Source organism: Cynocephalus volans, chromosome 8, assembly GCF_027409185.1.
Source record: "Cynocephalus volans isolate mCynVol1 chromosome 8, mCynVol1.pri, whole genome shotgun sequence".
NCBI lineage: Eukaryota > Metazoa > Chordata > Mammalia > Dermoptera > Cynocephalidae > Cynocephalus > Cynocephalus volans.
Window position 1 is genome coordinate 148,493,767 of NC_084467.1, and position 23,192 is coordinate 148,516,958.

Genomic DNA, 23,192 nt, shown 5'->3' on the forward strand with positions numbered 1-23,192 from the left:
TCTAGGGCCGAGGGGTGAAGCATTAGGGCAGCTTGCTCTTGGGTTCAGCGTGGGAGAGGTTAGGAAAGGGAGGAAAAACCTGCTGGTGGAACACAGCACTCCCCAACTAGTAACAACCCCAAAATGTCTCTAGATCTTTCCAACTGTTCTTGGGGGACATAATTGCCCTTATTTGAGAACCACTATGGAAAGGCTATTTGTAGGCTTTCTCCCAGGGAATGGTCTTAATGGGTTTGGGTCTTGATTAAATGCCTCGTGTTTTCCATGAGGTCCTTCCACTCTGGTTGATCAGAATTCACATTTCTCCCATCTGTGTCTCTTCTCAGTTTACAAGCTCCCAGGAACTGTTTTAAGTCAGGACTCACAAGCCTATGCATATGCTTAATATACAACCAAGGGAGATATTCATTCATATTTTTAAGTTATTTCTTTTTTGCAGATTTCTTTTCTACACTATCCTTTTCTAAAATTCCAGCCACCTTAACAGCCCTGAACTTCTATCTCTGTTTCCTCTACTTAGCAATACTGCTGCTTTCTCATTTGCCTGCATCCCCCATTACATGGTCTGGAAATTGCCCCTAGGACAGAAATTTCAAATGGAAATGGAGCTTGCCGCTTGTATTTCCTCTTTCTCAAGAATCATAGTTCTGTTCTGAAGGTCCTTAATTGTTTGAACATTGTTGCTGTATTCTCCAGTATTATAGCTGCTTATAGCAGAAGGGTAAAGCTAATACACATTTTTTTCATTATGGTCAAAGACAGAACTATACATAACTTTTAAATAATGCATTTATTTTTAATAGAAATCTGAAAAACATTATATTTTTATCTTGTAATTATTCTATCATCTACTTTCTCCAGACAAACTTCAGACCACCATAAACAAAATGGACCCAGTCAAAAATAAAATCTCATCTAAAAAAAAAAAAATTCAGATTATTTCTTATTCAGCCAACTAAACAATAAGTTCTATAAAAACAGCAAACCAATATTTGTAATTACACAAGAATTACTCTGTAGCTTAGAATGCTTTCACATATATTACTTTATTGAGATTTTAAAATAATGTCAGTTATAGATCAAGGCCACTACATATCTAACATAGGAATATAATCATAACTTTCATCATTTTTATCGTAATTCATATCAAAAAGGAAGAAATTAAGACTTAAAATGGGTGCATCAATTAGTGATATAGTCAAGGCTGTGCCCAGTTTTTTCTCCTTGAATGTATACTGCTCTTTTTCTACAATCTAAGGTGTTATAGTATGTCTCTCATATTTCACATCAGAGTAGAAGAGCTTAATAAATATTCTGATTAATTTAAGACATGCAAGGTTGTTTCAAGTTATTAAAGAAACTGAATATCCATTACGTATTCTACATCCTATTCAGATATGGCTACCTTCCTCTTACCCACAACATCATTTTAATTCCTAGAGTGGGTATAAATATAAAAGGGCACAAGCAAAATGAGAGAGAAAAAGAAATATTACGGAGATTTCTTGAGGCTTTTGTTTTTTTAATTCTTCAAAAGTTCTATGAAATGGGGCATATCCAGAATACATTAGAAAGGAGTTTCAATTCACTCTTAACAAGCCGTGTTGCCTATATATAGTGGGTAAAGGAAAGCGAAATGCTCATTTCTTGATTTCTTACTGTTTGCCAGCCTACTAATTGTCCTATGTGTATTAATTCACTTAGCCACAGGTCATAGAAGTCACTTTCGCAAGGAATGAACAAGCTTTTGGCTACTCTGTTTAATATATTACATCTTTGCATTTATTTAATCGAAATTATCATACTGTGTAAATAAATGAGGGTTATCATGGAAATTAAATGTTATGTTGTAACTAATTCATTTTGTAATAATTTAACAGTCATTGGGTCTTACACTAATTGCTTTATGAGATTAATGAATTTACATACTTGTTCGAGTTTCATTACTTGGCAGAGTATAGAAAAAAGAGACTAATAAACTAGTCCAAGAACTTCATTTGGCATAAAGCAAGTGGAAAATAAAATCCTGCTTTAAAATGGTGGCAGTTTTACTTTGTTTAGGAGAGCTGATTATAAAAGCAACTCCTCTTGTTTCAGTACTGGGAGGAAGATACAAATTGGACTAAATTAAAGTCATATATAGAAAGTATTTACTTATGTAAATGTAAATTGACAATATTAACTGAGGCAGAATATTCTGGATTAGGACAGCAAGTTCCATTCAGAGGAAAGAAGTACACAAAACATTAGGCAAAAAGGAACATTTGATATCTGAGAACAACAACAACAAAATAGAAGTCCAGTGTAATAGAAGCACAGTGAAAAGGGAGATTAAATCATATTTTATGATGTCCAGGAGGTGAGGAGTAGAAAAGTGGGAGGGGTCTTGTAGGCCACTCTAAACAATCTGGATATTATCTTTATTGAAATAGGCAGCTGGTGAGGGTTTTCAGCAGGAGGAGTGATATACTTCAACTTGTGGTTGTAAGAGTCACCTAGGTACTTTTTATGCAATGAGCTGAAGCGACGCTCGAGTGGGCATAAGGAAATTGCTTGGGTGGTCATAATACTCCAAGTTACAAATGTTGATGTCTTCTCCCTGGGTGACAGTGGCAGGAAAGGAGTAGTTGAACTTAAGATATAACTGGGAGGTGGCACCATTTTGCAGGTGGTTGAGTTATTTCAAGTGTATGAAAAAGAAAGGAATCAACTTTTACTGGGTCTACTGGATGAATGCTGTTATCATCAGTTGAGACTGGGAAATGCGAAGAGCACATTGGGAGGGTTGCGGGGTGGGATGTGCTGAAGGGAAATCAAAACTTTATCTTTTTGGCCTTGAAAAAACTGAGTTCCCAGTAGGGGATCGAAATGGAGATACTGTGTAGTGTAGGCAGTGAAGATCAAGATCAGGGCTACTGATGGAGTTATGAAATTAATCAATATAGGCAGGATAAAACAATAATAGCATGTATGTAAATGTGAAATGATCAAGGGAAAAGAAATTTTGAGAGTTAATTTTATCCAGTCTTACTTCTACTATTGTCTTTGTGTGTGTGTGTGTACATGTGTGCATGTACGTTTCTGAGAAAAAGATCTAAATCTATCATCTTAACAATAGGAATAATCTTTTGATGGCATACTTTATTAATAACATTGCCACAGAGGAATGTATATAATGAAGATTTTCTTTTTTTAAGTATACTTTTAAAGTATAATAAACCTCCAATTCTTTATTAAAACTGCATAATGATTTCTAAATGGAATAACTTGAAATTAGATCATTAATGATTGAGCATATTTTAATAATGGGATGTGATGTTATTCTTTTTGTTTTTATGGCGTGCTTATTTAAAATGTGAATCTAAATATTTGACATTTTACCTGAACCCTCAAAATAAAATGTGTAGATTGACTATCACTGAAATATCTGCTGCCATAGTTAGATTGTTAAATTTGAAAACATGAATAATAACATCTCTGTAATCATAAATTGCATATAGTAGATGCCATCTTTAACATTTAGTGTTCTCTGTATTTTATTGTATATTATGTAATTAACATGGATATTATATAATTTTAACATTATCTATCTTTATTTTAATAATTTAAACTCAATAATGGTAAGAAATAACTGCTTTATTATTTTTGCCTTCTGCAATTACTTGTTATCACTATTTTAAATTTTCATTAGCCTAAATCTCCTTGGTTTAGAATATCTCAGTAAATGGAAATAAATACTCTGTTATTAATAGTAGTTTGTTTTTCTATTGTTAACATGTTATTTTTGCTATTCTGGTACATTTATACTACAGTAAAGATAGTGAGAAGGAAATTAATTTGGCTATTTAAAAGACAACTAATGTTTTATTAACTCTTTCCTTTCACTGCCTTACTACATTTCCCTACCATATGATTGTTTTATATTGTTTGCTCAAATATTGCAGCACTTTTTTCTTGAAAATTAATTTATTATAATTAAGTTGATTTCATTTCATGAAGACTTTGTCGGCAAGTTTTACATCATTCATTTGGTAAAATTTAAGGTTCTCCCAAAGCAATATAATGTACTTAACACAATTATTTTATAAGCTGCATAGGTGAAATGTTGTCACCTTTCTGTTAAATTCAGAATCACTTCAACGGAATTAGCTGGGAATGTGCTTGTTTAATAAACTGATCCATATCTTCCAAATTTACACTAAAGATAGGTACAAAACCCAAACTGTGATGCATTCCTTTAATCTGGATAGCAGGGCATGAAAATTATTCTATTTCCCAAACTCCTTTATTATTCTTTTCTATTTCTAATCACTTTATTAAGAATAATTTTTCTTTCTAAGAAAATGAGAAGGTTCATAAAAAATAAAAATAAGTAAATGGGTTTTGTAGTTTCTTATATTAACTCTCACCTTCTATTTAGAGCATTTTGAAATCTAAAAATATTTTTTCTCAGACCCCCTTGCAGCTATAGTTTGGGATTCAAACTGGATACATGAGGGCAGGGGTGGCAAACTACAGTTGTGATTCAGATGTGCTCACCTCTTGCCCACTCATTTATATATTGTCTGTGACCAGTTTTCCACCATATCCTCAGACTTGAACAGCTTTGACAAGGACCACAAAACTCAAACTATTTACCATCTTTCATTTATTAAAAAAAAAAAATAAATAAAAAACTTGTTGACACTGTACTGGTGCAGATTTTGGGGAGCATAAATTAGGGAAAGTCTTCTTTCTGGTGTTATGATGGCTGGAAAGCATGTTCAGAAGGATACGAACGCCTGCGGTGGCTCCATGATCCAATATCTACTCACTAGTTTTCATGGCTGCTTAGCTGTCATAAAAGAAACAGAAATAGCATCCATAACTTTGGAGTGCAGATAAAATAGGATAAACTTGAAGTTAATAGTCCAGTGGTGCCTCTTTATTCTTATCCCTCTAATATTTTTAACCATTTTGTAAGCATCTATTTTCCTATTTAAAATCTATTTCTGATTGAAATACCTATAGTGGTTTTTGTTTTCTGCCCTAACACTTTCTGTTACAAGCACCATTTCTCTTCTTATTGTTAGATGGTCAAGACATAAGATGACACAAGTCTAGTTAATTTGAAGTCATACTTACGTATGGACAGAAAGAGGTCACACTGAAAATTTTATGTGTGGTTAAAAGTAGCACTTCACAGTTAATTGCTTGAAACTACAATGTCCAGTTTTTCCTCTTGTTTTATCATCTATCTTTAGAAATGTTTGATTGATAAGTTATTTAATGCTTCCAAAGTGAAATTTCTCAACATACTTAATGGCTACTTATAAAAATGTCTTCAGTCATTTATTTTACTTTCAAATTAACTCACAAATAAAGAGAGGATAAAATTCTATTCTTTCTCAGTACAATTTGGTGTTTCTATGCATATGGATGATAGTCAGCATAACAAATTACCACAAACTCAGTGATTTAAAAAAACAAGCAAACAAAAAAAACTATTATCATACAGTTCTGGGAGTCTGAGGTCTGAAATGGATTTCACTGTGCTAAATCAAGATGTCAGTAGGGTTGCATTCCAACTGGGGCGCCTAGGGAAGAATCTGTTCCCTTGCCTTTTCCAGCTTCTAGAAGATACTTCCACTTGTTGGCTTGTGGCCTCATCCCCCATCTTCATTCCAACCGTGGAACATTGTCCAATGTCTCTCATTGTCTGACCTCTTCTTCTATCGGCACATCTCTTTCTCTGATTCTCCTGCCTCCCTCTTTTCCTTATAAGGACCTTTTTAATTTCATTGGGTCCACTTGGATAATCAGTAGACTCTTGCCATCTTTAAATCCTTAGTTTCGTCATATCTGCAAAATACCTTTTGATATCTAAGGTAACATATTTACAGGTTCTAGGAATTAAGATTTGAAAAGTAAAGTAACTCGTCCCCTAATTACAAACCAAATATATTTCAGAATAAGAATTCTGATATAGGTTTCTTTGACAGTGGAGTACACTATTTTTTGGGAGTGAGCGTTATTCTGCCTACTGCACTATATTTGAAAGCATAGGTGCATGCTTTTATAATAGGCAACATGTTTTAGATAAAAAATAGTGTACTCTGAAGTCAAAGAAACCTATATCATAAGCCTTATTCTGAAATATGTTTGCTTTGTAATTTGGGAATAAGATAATTTTTAAATCTCTCTATTTATCTATATCTATATATTTATGTCTGTGTGAGTATATATATATATATATATGTATATATATATGTTAGTATAATGATAAATTTAGTTCTAGCCATAGAGATTAGTAATGGCAATAATAATGATAGTGATAGTTGTTATAATAATTAGAAAATTATAATAATTTGCACCAGGTTATACAAAAACATATATATTCAATGTCTATAAAATACATGTACACAAACACACATATAGATTTAACAATTCACACTTCCTTTATTCATATATGTGATTTTAAAATAAAATCTAGCACAGCGTGCTTATTAAACATGATTATAAGTACCACTGTCGTCATTATTCCCTCTGCTTATATGTAATAGTTTATTAATATATGTACACGTTAGATTTTATACTTTAATTTAGACTTTATTTTAGTCTTTTACATGATTACTGTGTACGTAGTATGTATGTGGTGTGAACAAAGCCTGTTGATATTAAGAGAAAATACTTTTCTTACTAAAAAGCCATGCATACTGAAACTTCCTAGAGTGGCCACAAATCTCATGAAAGGAATCAACACATATTATGTGTGTTTGTGTGTGTGTGTGTGTGTGTGTGTGTGTGTGTGTTCATTCTGTTGAAGAAAATTAAAATACTATTATCTAATAACCCATAGAAATTCTCCACAAATGTAGAAAAGAGAGAAACCAATTTTGTTATTGAATAAGACCTAAACCAGGCTGTTAAGCACATCACAGGCAATCTGCTAATGTGATTGCAAAAACAGAATTAAATCTCACTTCTTTATATAGCCAGCAGAAACCATCCATTACAGGCATGTCCTCAGGATAAATGATACCTATCATGTGAGAGGACTTGACAGCACCATGTGTTTTCCATTGCTCATCTGAATTTTACCTGGTAGTTGGGATGGCCATCTGTGCTAGTTAATTGCCTTTTTCCAGAGGAAAATAAAACTTTTCCTATCTTTATGACCAGCGGATAGTTACAATGTAGGGGGGATATTTTTCTTGATGTTTGCATGTTATTTAGCTGAGTTTTTAAAAAATATCAAAGAAACAGAGAAAAGATATATGATTACAAGTTTTCTTAAGGAAATGCTACATGAAAATAAAGGGGGGAAAGGTCTCTTTCCCTTTGGGAACCAGGGAAAATTCATTAAAAAAAATTTACTCTTACAAATTCAATACTAATATAATTGAATTAATTCTCCTTAAAATACCTTGCTAGCCTAGCATGTATTAGAAGTTAGACTCTGCAATACACTTAGCCCATAGTAGACATAATCACTGTTCACACCAACGTTTACCAACATTTCTCCTCCAGACACATAAGAGGATGACATCTTTCCTCCCTCTTTAAATTAGGCACAGTCATATCACTTGCTTTAGCCAATAAACTATGAGCAGAAACTTAAACGGGCTCGTTCTAGATTTATAGAGTTCTTCCCCTGGTTTAGCAACAGCTGAAGTGCAGATGGGGGCTTCTCTGAGTTTCCATCCCCAGTTGAAGACTGCAAGAGTCATAGCCCCCAGCTGACTCAACATGGTCATGGAGTATGAGAAGAAAACGACCATTTGTTGTTTTCAGCCATTGAGATATTGAGGTAATTTGTTGGTGTAATCTACCTCATTCTAATTGTTACAGGATCACTCAAGTTTATTTGCATGTGAAATCACTTATCAGAACACTGAAGGGCCTTCTGCCAGTATCTTTGACTGCATATCAATTTCCATTATTCTAATTAGCAGTAGTACCATCACAGGTAGTAATGTGGCAAAATTAAGCTTTATATTTCACAGGCTACATCTGTTCACATGTGTGTGTAACTTTTACCTATATTCTTTCTTAAACTCACAGTGCTGAGATAGCTCCTTCAAGCTTTAAAGAAAAGAGTGTATATAAATATGTATTATATATATTATTCTGTGTATATTATATATTATATAGCATGTATACACACACATGTGTATAAAGGAGATATTTACAATATTGAGGAAAGAGACAAAAGACTGTTAGAATGGTTTTGCTCTTTAATAATAAGAAACCCACCAGCTGTCTCTGATCACCAGAAATCTACTCACCTCATTAACGCTTTTAAAATGTATGTGTAGTGCTCCACAGGAAGTTCACTATGGGCTGTCCTTTGTTGGGCATGTTTTGACATTAAGGATTCTGCTATGAGACTGGGCTTGGTGGCAATAGGATTCTGAAATAACAGGTGGACGTATGAGTGCACTTCAAAAGGTATATGGAAAGATTAGTGTTATCTTTTAATTCTATTTCTCTACAAAATGTTGGAAGTACCCTCATATTTGCATAATGAGCCACAAAGCCAGAATGGGAATTAGGTGTTGCTATAACCTATATATTGACCTATATTACCACAACAATCAAGAGTGGCTGACCAGACAATCAACAATCGCTTAGAAAATCACGATCCTTTGGCCAATTTTCATAACTAACCCTGTTCTCCAACCCAGATCTCATGCGTTGAAATGGTGGCCATGTCTTTATGATTAAAGACTCTGAAATGTTACCATATGCAGTAGATATCCTTTGACTCCATCTTCAGAAAGATATGTGAACATTTTCCTGAGAATTAGATAAAAGATTGTTTCAAAAGATGCAGTACAACAATCAAAGGGGACAATAATTATTTCTCCCCTCTCAGTTTGGAAATATGCTGTTATCCTGGCAGAAATTAATCTCATAAAACTATATAAAAGTGTGCATAAAAGTACATATGTAAGAATAGTCATCTCAATGTTGTTCCTGATAGACAGGAACTTGTGAGCAATCAAAAGTCCATCAATTGCACAATTTTTAAATAAATTATGATGTTTTATTCAATAAAACATTAGGTAGCTAATACAAATAACAGGAACCATATACATATATAACAAATATATTAATAACATTATTTTTGAGAAATAAAATAAAAACACATAAAGATGTATAAGCATAAGAAAACTGGCAAGAGATACTTTACACTTGTTTTATAACTCAAAGTACTGCCGGGATTCTTTGATTATTATTATTTCTTTTACAGCTTATCCATAGTGTCTTAATTAAAAAGAAAGATTAAAAATAAAGGGGTAAGTTTAGAAAGATCAAAGCTACAGAAATTAAATTTCAGGGTGCCAGCAATTTTTATCCTTCAAAGACATAGGCATGCACAACAATGCTAGTTATAGGGAAAATTTAAAAGAGATAATAAAGACCATAAAAATAGTCATTCCTATACCGACTTCTCAAAGATCATCAAATTATTCAAAATTTCTTTTAAAAAATCTCCCAATCTCTAAACAGTCCATAAAACATTAGAACTAAAAACAAATCTGCAAAATCATAATATACAAGTCAACATGTAAAAATAAGTTGTGTTTTTATCTACTAACATGAAAAATAAAAAAATCAAATGAAGCAAAAAATTCCATTAATAACATCAAAAAGAATACTTATATGAGGAGGCAAAAGTCTTGTACACTGAAAACTATAAAATGTTACTGTAAGAAATTTAAAGACAAATAAATGGGAAGATACCTTGTTCTCAAGGTTTAGAAAATTTAAGAATGTAAGATGTCAATGCTACCCATAGGCTGTCTACCGACTTGATGTAGTTGCTCTCAAAATCCTAATGGCACTTTTTGCAGAAGCAGAAAAATATATCCTAAAATTCATAAAATGTTTTAAGGGACTCCCAATGGCCAAAAACATCTTGAAAAAGAACAAAGTTGGAGTCTGCACACTTCCCAATTTCAAAACTTAATGCAAAGTTACAATAATCAAAACAGTGTAATACTGGCATTAAGACAGACATATAAACAAATAGAATAGAATAGAGAGATCAGAAATAAGCCTTCATATATATGATCAAACGATTTCTGACAAGGGCTCCAAGACCATTTAACAAGGAAAAGGCAGTTTTTCAACAAATAGTCTTGGGAAACTGGATATCCACATCTCAAAAATGAGCTGAAAACATGACCTTACAACATCTACAAAAATTAAAAGAAAATGGACCAAAGACCTAAATGTAAAGTCTAAAATCGTAAAACCCTTAGAAGTAAATATAAGGGGAAAACTTCTCTACAGTGGATTTGACAATGATTTCTTACACGATGACAACAAAAACAGGCAACAAAAGTAAATATAGGTAAATTGACTACATCAAAATTAAAAATTTCTGACCATCAAAGGAAGCAATAAAGTAAAAATGCAACCTATGGAATAGGAGAAATATTTGAAAATAATATATATGATAGGTTGTGTTGCTATAACAGAATACCTGAGACTGTGTAATTTATAAAGAAAAATGTTTTATTTGGCTCAGGATTCTGGAACAGCTGCATCTGGTGCAGTCCTCAGGCTGCTTCTACTCACGGTGGAAAGTGGCAGGGCAGCTACCAAGTGCAAGGAGATCACATGGTGAGAGGAAGCAAGAGAGAAAGAGAGGGGAGGTGCCTGGGTCCATTAAATGACCAGCTCTTGGGGAAAGTAATGGAGTGAGAACTCACTCACTACCCCACCAACACCCTCCTCCCAGAGAAGACATTAATCTACTCATGAGGATCTGCTCCCATTACTCAAATACCTCCCAACACTGCCACATTGAGGATCAGATTTCAACATGAGCTTTCAGGGGGACAACATATCCCAACTATATCAAGTGTTAATATCCACAATATATAAAGCACTGTGATATGGGTTGTGTCTCCCAAGTTTTATGTATTAGCAGCTTATTCTCCATTATGACTATTAAGAGAGTGGGAAATCCTATTATGGTAATTGCAAGGTGGGGCCTTGAAAAACTGATTAGATTTTAGGACCATACCTATTGAACAGATTAAAAATGATGGTCATGGGTGTGGTTCTTGAGGCTTTAGAAGAAGGGTGCATGAGGAACTATCACTCTCTCTGCTTTGCCATTTTTTTGCCATGTGAGACCCTTGGGTCACTGTTGCCACCACCAAGGCCCTCACCAAATGTGTTCCCTGGACTTTGGACTTCCCAGCCTCCAAAACTGAAAGCAATCAATTTCATTTTCTTACAAATCACCCAGTTCCATGTATTTTGTTATAAGCAATGAAAACAGACTAATACACATTTCTGTAACTCAATAATGGAAAAACTAATAGCCAAACTCAAAAATGGGTAATGAATTTGAATGAACATATTTCCAAAGGAGATATTCAAATGGCCAACAAGCACATGGAAAGATGCTCAATATCACTATTCATCAGGAAAATGGAAATTAAAACCATAATAAGATACTACCCCACATCCATTAAGATGGTGACTACCAAAAACCAGAGACTAACACTTGTTGATGAGGATGTGGAGAAATCGGGACCTTTGAGCACTGTAGGTAGGAATGTAAAATGGTGCAGCCCTCACGGAAAACAGTACGAAGTTTCCTCAAAAACTAAATATAGAATTTAAATATAGAATTACCATATTATCCAACAATTCCACTTCTGGGTATATATTCATATGAATCAAAAGCAGAGACTCAAAGAGGTATTTGCAACCCACATTCATAGGAATAGTATTCACAATAGCCAAAAAAATGGAAGTAATCAAGTGTCCATCCATAGATAAATGGATAAATAAAATGTAGTATATGAATACAAAGGAATATTCAGCCTTAAAAAGGAAGAAAGTTCTGAAGCATGCTGTAATATGGAAGACATTATGCTAAAGGAAATAATCCAGTCACAAAGGACTCATATTATATGATTCCATTACATGTGGTACCTCGAGTAGTCAAATTCATTAAGACAAAAGGTAGAAGAGTTGTTATCAGGGGCTGAAGTAGGAGGGGAATGGGTAGTTGTATAACGAATTCTGGAAACAGTTGCAAAACAATATGAATGTACTTAATACTACTGAACTTAAAACACTTAAAAATGGTTAAGATGGTAAATTTTATCCTATGTGTATTTTAACACAAGTAATAATAATTTAAAAATAATTTTAAAATTCTTCCTAATATTCTCATGAAAATTTCCTTCGAAACTTGTATGACCTGGATAAAGTTCCTCCTTTAAGTCTGATCTATTGTAGGACAGTAAGTTTGAAATTATTAAGGTGTGTAGCAATATTTTGACTAGAAGTATATTTTATATTATTTTATCATTTTTGGTCTATTTAATTAACATACTTTCTATAAATCTTCCCCCATGATTATTTTGTAATTTGCATTATAAGCAGAAAATTTTCTAGTTCATTATTTATGGTTTAAATAAAACATTATAAAACTGGATGAATACTACAAAAATTTGTTTTTCAGTTAAAGCATTGTTTTCTACAAAAGTATATTTCTTGTAAAAATGTATTGAATTCTTTTACTTCTCCCATAACTGCATATTCTAGTTCTTTCACCCAAGCAAGAAGTGCTGCTTTTGTTCAGTCTCAGGCTCCAAACTATCAGTTCATCCTCTAAGAATTTATAAAAGAGGATAATGTCAGTGCATGCTAGAAAATGCATCTAGCACTTAGATTGAAGTGATAAGTAATATACTGCAAGAATGAATCTTCAATACTGGTAGTACAGAAGATTCTGCAAAGCATAGCTAGATTCACCGATCCTGAAATATGTTTAGCTAAGATGTGTGTAGTGTAGCTGACGGTACCTTTATTAAGCGTGTCCACAGCAAAAAAAAAAAAAAAAAAATGTAATGACACTTGTGCTATCTTACTGTTTCATTTTTCTGGACATATTGCCTCATCTGTGTCAGTGTGCAAGTGAACAGTCTGTTAGATCACTTAATGAAACTACACCTCCTAGTCCAATAAAATTCCACATCGTTATCTTTTTCACTACGAAAATAAAATATTATTAAACGTGGCCCAGAAATGTTGCCTTCTATTCTTTCCTCGAAGACTCATGTTTTGTATAGGGGAAATAAAAGAGTCTGTAAAATGTCTTCCTCTTCCTCTAATTTCTTACGAATTAAGTATTTAAAGGATAAATTATAAATTGAGGTAATCTATTAAATCATTTCTTTAAGTGAAGAGGTATAAAGCCAGGTGGAAGTTTGTTCTGTGTTCTCTGTTCCTTCTTTTTCTTTTATTTTTTTGCATAGTTCCTTTTCCTTCATTGGCTAACTTTAGTTATGGTTAATTACCATCCAAAGACATGCTCATGTATCCTCCTTTCATTTTTAGGGTATAAGTACACCCTGGAATTCCTGTTTTCCCCATCTGAAATGTTCAGTGTACTAATATTTGAGTATTGTCTTTTTCTACTCATGCCTAGAAACAGAGCAGGCACATATGCTTTCTAAGCTTTATCTTATGGTGCCTTGATTTTCAGGTACACATCAATTAGCAAATTATCTAATGCTAATGGGCTGGAGATGTACACAATAACTCTAAGAGTCTATGTGGAGATTAAATATTTACTATAAATGTTTCTTAATAGAAAGAAAAAACCCTATTCCAGACCCTATCACCTCCTGAACAACCTCACCATGGCTTATTATGTTATGCAGGCTTTTGTGGTAATGGAAGAGCCATAAACTACTGTAAAAAAATAGGCAGAAAAAAGCCATCTTTAAATTTTGTCAAAATTTGCTCTAAACCTGGCTTGAAATTTTGCATTGCACGATATCAATAAATCTGTGGCTGCAAGATACAATTCTTTATTTGTTTGTCTTTTTGTTTAAGTTCCTACAGTGCAGACTGACTTTTGTTCTTATTTCAGTAACCTTAGATTCCATAGCAGTTACACCTATAATGGGAAAAAAGGGGAAAGATGAAGGGAAGAGATCCTGAAAATAGTAACTTTATTTACCTCTAAGATTAACTTGGTTGTTCTCTAACTCCAGACCCGGCTCTGTCACTATAGACAAAGAAAATTCTGTAATTTGATTTTCACAGAACATTGGAAAGAAAGACACGTATGCAAGTGATAGTATGTAATTCCTACTGTTACACAAATATCAGTTCCTCACATTTTCTTTCACCCCTCATGCAGGTATAATATTTAATTTTATCTGTATCAAAGGAGATATACTTTCTCAATCTTCCACAATAACTGCTAAGTCATTCCTTTTTTTTTTCTTTACATTTAATTACTGCCTCTTTGATTCAAAATTTGCCTCAAGTTACAGTGTACTGAGTCACTTTGAAATGACTCAAAGATCTTTCTGAAAAAGTACTGATGCTGCCAGACTGTCTGTGCTCAAGGTTACTGGATTTCCATTTGAAAGGCTCCAGTGGTCACTAAAAATTGCCTTATGACAGGAACCATATGTGTTGGCTGTCCAGAAGCAAAGATGGAAAGTGCCTGGCTGTTTCTGTAATCTTTTGACTCTTGATGATACTCTTAACCTCACATCCTTACAACCTTGGACTACAAGTCCATTGGGGACTGAGTGCCTGGCATTCTGACATGCTGAATTATACATTTCAGGTTACAAATTTCTCAATGAGTTACTTCAAGAAGTTACATTTAAAAAAAAAATGTTTGTATCCACATGAGACTAATGGGTTAACTTTGAAAGTTTTATAAAAATAAATGTTTTAATTAAGAAATTTAAAGAAATATGTTGTCAAGAAAACAAGCAAAAATAAACAAGTAAACAAAAACAACTTAAAAAATCCAAAGCTTATAAAGTACCATCAATTTAAGGTCACAATATTTTGGGGATTCATAAAGGATTTGGTTTGCCTTCCAGAGAAAAGATGATCTGCTGTTCCCCTATTTATTTAAACCTCCATGTTCCCTGTATGTGTGTACATACATGATGTGCCTGTTTATTTTAAATATAATATAAAATGAATAGTTTTTACTTTGTTTTTTTTTTTTTTTTTTACTTTGAAACATAAGCATAAAGATTAATCCCTATGGAAAGGATGGGTTAAACTAAACTGTGCAACTCTTTGTTTTAATTTCAAGAATTATATTAAAAATATTAATCTTGTCAAAGTATTTATTCCCTCAAACATTTACTTTTTCTCCTCTGAGTAACACCTATGTTAGATGCTTTCACATATATTTTTGCCTTTATACTCCTTAACATCCCTTGAAATATTAACCAACACAGTAGAAATGCAAAAACAGGGTTAGGAAACTGAAGTAACTTGCCCAGGGCTATATCAGTAATAAATGGCAGTGTTTTCTAATTCCAACCTTCATGATCATTCTAATTCACATTATTCCATGAATTTACTTGGCGTATGTTTTTTTAATCTATGGATATAATTAAAGGTTAAAATCTCTTGACTACTAAGCCAAGGACAAGAAAATGCTTATATAAAAATCAATGGGTAGGTCTGAGAGGGGGAATTAACTCAATATTTCTTTTTGTTAATTAAAGTAAAACAGAGGACAATAAAATTGAGCACTCAATGGTGCTAACTCTTTCTTACCTTTAATCTTTGGGAGCTGATGGGACACATGACTTTTTGGCTGAGGTAATTATAACTGATTGACATGCTTTATCCTTGACTGTTGAACAACGTACGGACAAAGTCAATCATTGATTAGCTGTCACCTCATCTCCTTGTCCTATGAAAGATGGAATCATGTTAGCATTACAAATGAGTTAATGCTAGCCAAAGTAATCACATAATAAAAGGGATTTTTAACAAATATACTAAATGAAAAAGCATTAATAATTAAGTAAATCAGTCCATTAATAACAAGGAGAAAAATTGTAATTAAATTATTACGTTTAAACAAGCAACCTCAAGAGGACAAATAATGAATATGGGCTCATAGAAATTCAAGGATGACTGAGTAAATTAAATCATATCCTTATTAAATCATAGAACAAATGTCTGTGAATGGAAAGTAAAGACTTTCCCATTGATTTAATATGCTATTAAAGGTTAATTGCATATTTGCAAATGGAAAATACATTTTACGTATTGTTAGAATAATTTGCTTCTTAGAAAAGAAATGTAAGCAATAATTATATAGTACATAAATGATCATGCATTTTGCATATGTCAGTGACTACAAATTTGTTCTTGATTCACAGCCATTGTCCTTGTCAATATACTATAGTGACGTTATTTCATTAATTAATATATAACAATGAAAAAAAATTACTTTAAAAAATGCCATTGACTATTTAAAATCTTTTCCTTTCTGGGTTATATTTCATTTGGTTTTGGACATTTTCAAAATATTTTCTAAAAAAAAAAAGATAAAAACATGGTGCTTGCCAGAATTCTTGTATGTGAAACTGATAGTATACCATTAATCATGGTTTAGGTCACATTTATTACAATAGCTTGTTTACAAGATTCTTCTCTCACTTCTTCATGAGGTCTTATTTAAGAATGAACACCCATTCCTGATTTGTCCATTCCATTATATTTTAACTAAATTTGCCAAAATATGAAGGGAATGAGAAATCACGTACAGATAATTTATTAGGGAAATATTCCATAAGGAGACTAGTAAAGAACAAGGATCCAGAGTCCCATATGATGTCCTGGAGTGATGAGGATGCAGCTCTGGAGCATGAACTACATCTCAAACTTAGGCCTGTTTTGAGACAAGACAGCTGGGCTTTCATAGCCGATCAGTAATTGGGTATGAGCTGATACAGTGAAATTTTAACTCCCAGGCAATTTCATTTCTCTGTGCATATAAGGCAGTCTTCAAGAGAATATTGTGGCTATGAGTTGGATGATAACCACAGCAAAAATGGATCCGCACACGGAAACTGTGGGAATGCTCTGAGGGGATCTGGGTGGAGTGTCAATACTATCCTCCAAATGTGATATCTCCCAAGTTTCAGAATAACGCATAATTTTTTGCCATATGTCCTAAAACCAAAGGCAGCTTTATCAATAATGATGAAAATATGATCAGCTTTCTGGAACTCAGTCTCTGATGTAATCGAATAGAAAGCACCTAGATAAACCTTGTAATTTTTATTCTGTTATGTTGAGACTATTATTTCAGGTTCAATTAAAGATGCTAAACAAAATAATTAGGCAATGATAGATAGATAAATAGATGGATGGTACATTTTTGTACATAGGTAAATGTGTATTTATTATAAGGATTGGATCTTACGCTATTGTGGGAGTTGTTAAACTGTTAAGCTGCTACTTTTGCATTTGGTGTTAGGCCTGAGTCAGCAGGGCAGATACTAGGGAACAAAAGATTGGGAGATGGGGAAGCAAAATTGGAACAAGGAGTGAGCTGGGACCCATCTGGCCACTCACTGCCTCCAAGACTCTGACTTCAATGATGTATGCTACCTACAGGAGAGCCTGGCACCATTTGTCATGAACCTAAACATGCATCTGTCCCAGGAATGGCAGAAGATAATGGAAAATTTCCAGGGGGAGCTAAAGGAGCTGTGAGTCCGGCTGCTGCCCACGACAGTAAGATAACCCAGAAAATAAGGAAGGACAAATGTGAACTGCACTGAACTTTTTGGTGTAAAAGAATATTTTTGATGTTTCAGTGTCACATTGGAAAGCTTACACAAATCATCTGGCCACTGCTCACACTGGTTTTGAATTCTAGGAAATGTAGTTCCAGCACAGGAAAATTATCACAATACAAATCCACAACTACCATTCTAAATTATACCAATCTGAGTTTTAGAAAGAGAATAATTTTCCAGTTAATATTTTATATTTTGAATGTAGTTTCTCAAATTCTACCATTAAAGAGAAAAACCTTAATACAACTTAAGGTTGAAATCATTAAAGAAAAATGAATGCACATTAACTAGCATAGGAAAAGAAGTAGGGGGAGCCGGATCCTGGGAGCGGCGGGTGAGGTGTCACATCTGAGAAACTATTGCCAGATTCAAGGTCACGAAAATTTACACATTGAACGGAATCATTCCCAAATGCCTGGAAGTTCTTCATTGGATTACTGTGTTTTAAACAGAGTTTTGTGACCAGCCTTTCATCTTCAGCCGGAAAGAAAGATGTGGAAAGCTTCGGCAGGCCACGCCGTGTCCATCACCCCGGATGATGGGGGAGCTGACGACTGGGAAACTGACCCCGATTTTGTGAATGATGTCAGTGAAAAAGAACAAAGATGGGGCGCCAAAACTGTGCAGGGGTCCGGGCACCAGGAGCACATCAACATACACAAGCTGAGAGAGAATGTTTTTCAAGAACACCAGACCCTTAAGGAGAAGGAGCTGGAAACAGGACCAAAAGCCTCCCACGGCTATGGAGGGAAATTTGGCGTGGAACAAGACAGAATGGATAAATCAGCTGTCGGCCATGAATATCAGTCAAAACTTTCCAAGCACTGCTCGCAGGTTGACTCAGTCCGGGGTTTTGGAGGCAAGTTTGGGGTCCAGATGGACAGAGTTGATCAGTCTGCTGTGGGCTTTGAGTACCAAGGCAAGACCGAGAAGCACGCCTCCCAGAAAGACTACTCGAGTGGTTTCGGCGGCAAGTACGGTGTGCAGGCTGACCGCGTGGACAAGAGCGCCGTGGGCTTCGACTACCAGGGCAAGACGGAGAAGCACGAGTCACAGAGAGATTACTCCAGAGGCTTTGGTGGCAAGTATGGCATTGACAAAGACAAGGTGGACAAGAGCGCTGTGGGCTTCGACTACCAGGGCAAGACGGAGAAGCACGAGTCACAGAGAGACTATGTGAAAGGGTTTGGAGGAAAATTTGGTGTGCAGACAGACAGACAAGACAAATGTGCCCTTGGCTGGGATCACCAGGAGAAATTGCAGCTGCATGAATCCCAAAAAGACTATTCCAAAGGATTTGGTGGGAAATATGGCGTGCAGAAGGATCGGATGGATAAGAACGCTTCAACCTTTGAAGACGTTGCAAAGGTGTCCTCTGCTTACCAGAAGACGATCCCTGTCGAAGCCGTCACCAGCAAAACCAGTAACATCAGAGCCAACTTTGAAAACCTTGCCAAGGAGAAGGAGCAGGAGGACAGGCGGAAGGCGGAGGCGGAGCGAGCACCGAGGATGGCCAAGGAGAGGCAGGAGCAGGAGGAGGCCCGGAGGGAGCTGCAGGAGCAAGCCAGAGCCAAAAAGCAGACGCCCCCTGCGTCCCCAGCTCCGCAGCCAGCTGAGGAGGGGCCGCCCACCAGCCCCGTCTATGAGGACGCGGCTTCATTCAAGGCAGAGCCAAGCTACAGTAGCCCCGAGGGCGGGAGTGAGCCGGAGCCTGTGTACAGCAAGGAGGGCGCCGACTACCAGCAGGCCAGCAGCCTGCAGGGCCCGGCCTACGCCCCGGAGGCTGTCTATGAAACCACAGAGGCCCCCGGCCACTACCAAGCAGAGGAAAACGCCTATGACGAATATGAAAATGACTTGGGGATTACGGCCATTGCCCTCTATGACTATCAGGCTGCGGGAGATGACGAAATCTCTTTTGACCCTGACGACATCATCACCAACATCGAGATGATCGATGACGGCTGGTGGCGTGGGGTGTGCAAGGGCCGCTACGGGCTCTTCCCTGCCAACTACGTGGAACTGCGGCAGTAGGTGCCCACCATGCTGCAGGTCATGCCTCCGCCTGTCCTCCTTTCATCTTTGAGGGTGGGGTGGGGAATATACATACTGCTTTTATATTTCATACTTTTGCTGATGCTTTCGACAATGTTTACGCCACAGAATTTGCTAATATATTGTATGATGTTCCTGGGAGGACTTTGGTAATTGTTTTTATGCATTTAAGGTGTTTTCCTTCTTTGCCAAATAGACTGTCAAGTGTAGCCACTTCAAGGACCTTTAGTTCTCTTGAGGTCAGTAGTGTGTGTTGTCCCTGTGCCCATCTCGAGCAGGCAGGGTCCTGAAGGACAAACCCAAGGTCTTTCATGCTGATATCTGGCTCGATGGCGGGTCCTGGGTGAGGGTGTCTCTGGGAGTCTCAGTGTTTGGAAGAAGAGGGAAAGTCCTGATGGAAAGTCACAATGGAGGCAAACGGCTAGAAAGCACAGCAGCTTCAGCATTGGGTGGAGAACCCCACACCTGTCATCTGTGACATCCCCAGGTGCTCAGAGACTTGAAGCAAAGAGCCGGTCTTTCTCCTGGGCCGCCTTCTTGGCTCGTCCTGTCTCTACACCTTCCCTGATGCCTTGTCTCAGGAGGGTGGCTGAGCCTCTACTCCTGCCCCCGCCATGGAGTCTCTGAGTCCTTCGAATGGTCCCTTCTCTCGCTTGCCTCCAGATCTGGACCCACAGTGCAAGGCTCTGGGGCTTACCGGGAAGGTGGCGGCTAGTGCTGGGCTCAGCCTATTGGCACTAGGCCTGCGTCTTGACCACCGCTCAGTCTCCTGGACGTGGTGTAGCTGGGGATGTGGTGTGTATGTCTGTTGTGACAAAATGGTCCCCCAGCCGTGGGAAGGCAGGGACTATTGTGAACTGCCAGAAACATTCTTCCCATCCAGGGAGTCGTGCTGTTTTTGCCAAAATATGATGTTCAATTACAGTAAAATTTGATCGCTTGACTTGGCTAAAAATGAGTGTTCCTGCCCCAGATGCCCTGGGGCAGCCCTTGGACACTGCTGGCCCCTCACTGCATGGAAAAACCCACCTCCCCCGAGAAACCAGGAGGCTGGACCAGTCTAATCACGCACACAGTCGGGTGGACAGTGTCTCTTTCCAAAAGCTCACGTGGACATGTCTCAGGTGTTTGGGGCATTGGATGATTGTAAGGCACGTGCTTTCTTTCCTGAAGTGCATTTCTGCATAATCCTTCTTTACCACAACTAGGTTGGGTTTTATATGCAACTTGCTGTATCTGAATTTCTGTAGCACACCTCATAGATATGGTTTTTCAAAATTAAATACTCAGAATAAACTTTTTTTGATCCAAAAAAAAAAAAAAAAAAAAAAAGGAAAAGAAGTAGGGACGTTGAAAGTGAAGATCAGGTATGCTCCAGAGGTATGACATATTATAATGCAATACTTGAAAGTCATATTTTCAAAGTCATTATCTTCCTTTACCTTTGAGCAATTAATTCACTTGCCATTTCTCTACTCTTACTTATATATTTTTTCCATTTTTCTTTTGTTGTTGTCTTGAGTGTATCTATGCTTGCAGAATTAATGAGAAAAAAGAAACTTTAAAAAGCAGAAACATTAGTGCTTTTGCCATCAGAAATAGGTTAATTCAAGTTTCCATTATCAATTAATAAAGCTTTCTTCAATGGTGTATAGTGCTGACATAAGGCAGTTTTTACCAGAAAACTGAAGTATTTCCCCTCCTTGGTAGAAAAAACAAACAAACAAACAAACAAACAAAAAACTCTTGGAAGTGCAAAGCTTCTGATGATTTGCCATCATTTATAATAGCTAATTTAGCAACATTTTCATAAGACTTGAACATTCATGTGTGTGTGTGCATTGAACATTTGTGCCTCATGAGAGTGCCTCTTGGCTGCTACAGTGTTTTCAGATGAAAAATGGGAGTGGGAACTATTTATATGATTTACTTTAGAAAATTAAAATTGAAATAACAGATTAAGGGAAATACTTGTAAGTTTAGATATTTCACATGATACATTATAATAACACGTACATTACTGTTGAACTTTCATGAAGTACATTTAAGACAGTGAACAAAATTAAAAATTAGATAAAAATACACTTAATTTCCTATTGCACTTATATAAATAAAGAACATTCAAATTAATTTTGATGAATATTGCATTTTTTTAAGGAAAATGAGAGCATTTTTAAAGAAAATCTTAGATTCCTGGCATCATATAGATAATTCACAACTTCTTTTTCATGGAATATATCAAAGCTATTGTTACTGATTTTTGATAGTTATGAAAGAAGATATCTCTAAGGCCTAAGGATTTCTTTCTAATTAGTACACTGGTTCCCATAAGAATGGTTTCATGCTTTTGCCAGTAATTAAGCAGACATAAATTTCAAGATGTATTGAAAGGAGCTCCTAGTGGATAATTAAGATTTATTTTTTTTGAATTCTGGAAACACACAAAGCTCAAGCTATACATCTATTTTATATAATTAATGCAAGAATAAAATGTTAAAAAATTCTGATACAATGTATAAAATGCTATCTAATTATCTATTAGACCTTGTGATTTTCTACATATAGCTATTTAACAGTAAACAAGTTGTATAACTCAGACATGTTAGATAGTTAAGTTGTACCCAGAAAACGGTAAAATTTATTCACCATTTTATATATATATATATATATATACACACACACACATATATATGGACATTATAGATATATATGAACATTTTCAAAGGCTTTCTCCCGCGTATTTAAAGAAGCAAGAGAGAACTGGCTTTTCATCGTGAGTTAATAGACATAGGGAAGTAATATTTTAATTTTTCTTTAGTTTATTTATTATTATTATTATCATTTTTTACATTCTAAGATGTTGCAGTGTAGTTGGGGGAGGGGGGAGGGAAGGGAAAAGGAGGATAGGGTGGGATGAAGAGGAAGGGAGGGGCATGGTCAAGGCCCATGGCACCACCCTCATTCTGACAGGGTACCCCAGGGGGCTCCCAGTGGTGGCTCGGTCTTGGTTTGGCTGGATGTGGACTTTGGTGGGGGCATGACTGAGGCCCTTGGCCCCCCACTACCCTGGCTCAGGAGACCGGGTAGCTTCCAGTGGTGGCCTGGTAGTTGTTGCTGGACTAGATCCAGTTCTTAGCGAGGTGGCTGAGGCCCTTGGCTCCCCACCACCCTGGCTCCCCACCACCCTGGCTCAGGGGCCTAGGGTGATTCCAGTCATGGCTCAGTCGTTGTTGCTGGGCTTGATGCAGACATCAGGGAGGTGTGGTTGAGGGCTTTGGAATCCCTCCTGCCCTAGCTAGGGAGCCTAGGACACTTCTAGCAGTGGCCTGGTGGTTGTCGCTGGGCTGGAATGTGAACATTGGGTGTGTGTGGCTGAGGCCCTCAGCCCCGCACCGCCAGAGCTTGGGGGCCTGAGGCGATTCTGGCGGTGGTTCAGTGGTTGTCTCTGGGCTCAGTGCAGACATGAGGGGGCATGGCTGAGGTCCTTGGCGCCCCATGGCCCCAGCTTGGGAGCCTGTGGGGCTTCTGTTC

The 23,192-nt window shown here is 36.3% G+C and overlaps 1 protein-coding gene across 1 annotated transcript; it reads left to right on the forward strand.

Annotated features, from left to right (window-relative positions):
- The first annotated feature begins 18,007 nt into the window (after window positions 1-18,007).
- Window positions 18,008-19,982, forward strand: LOC134383507 (src substrate cortactin-like). Its single transcript, XM_063104626.1, has one exon. The coding sequence runs from the start codon at window positions 18,099-18,101 to the stop codon at window positions 19,638-19,640; it is 1,542 nt and encodes a 513-aa protein (XP_062960696.1). The 5' UTR covers window positions 18,008-18,098; the 3' UTR covers window positions 19,641-19,982.
- Window positions 19,983-23,192: the final 3,210 nt, after the last annotated feature.

Excerpts from the sequence above, each read along its gene's own strand:
- LOC134383507 (XM_063104626.1), top strand. The coding sequence starts at position 18,099 with ATGTGGAAAGCTTCGGCAGGCCACGCCGTGTCCATCACCCCGGATGAT.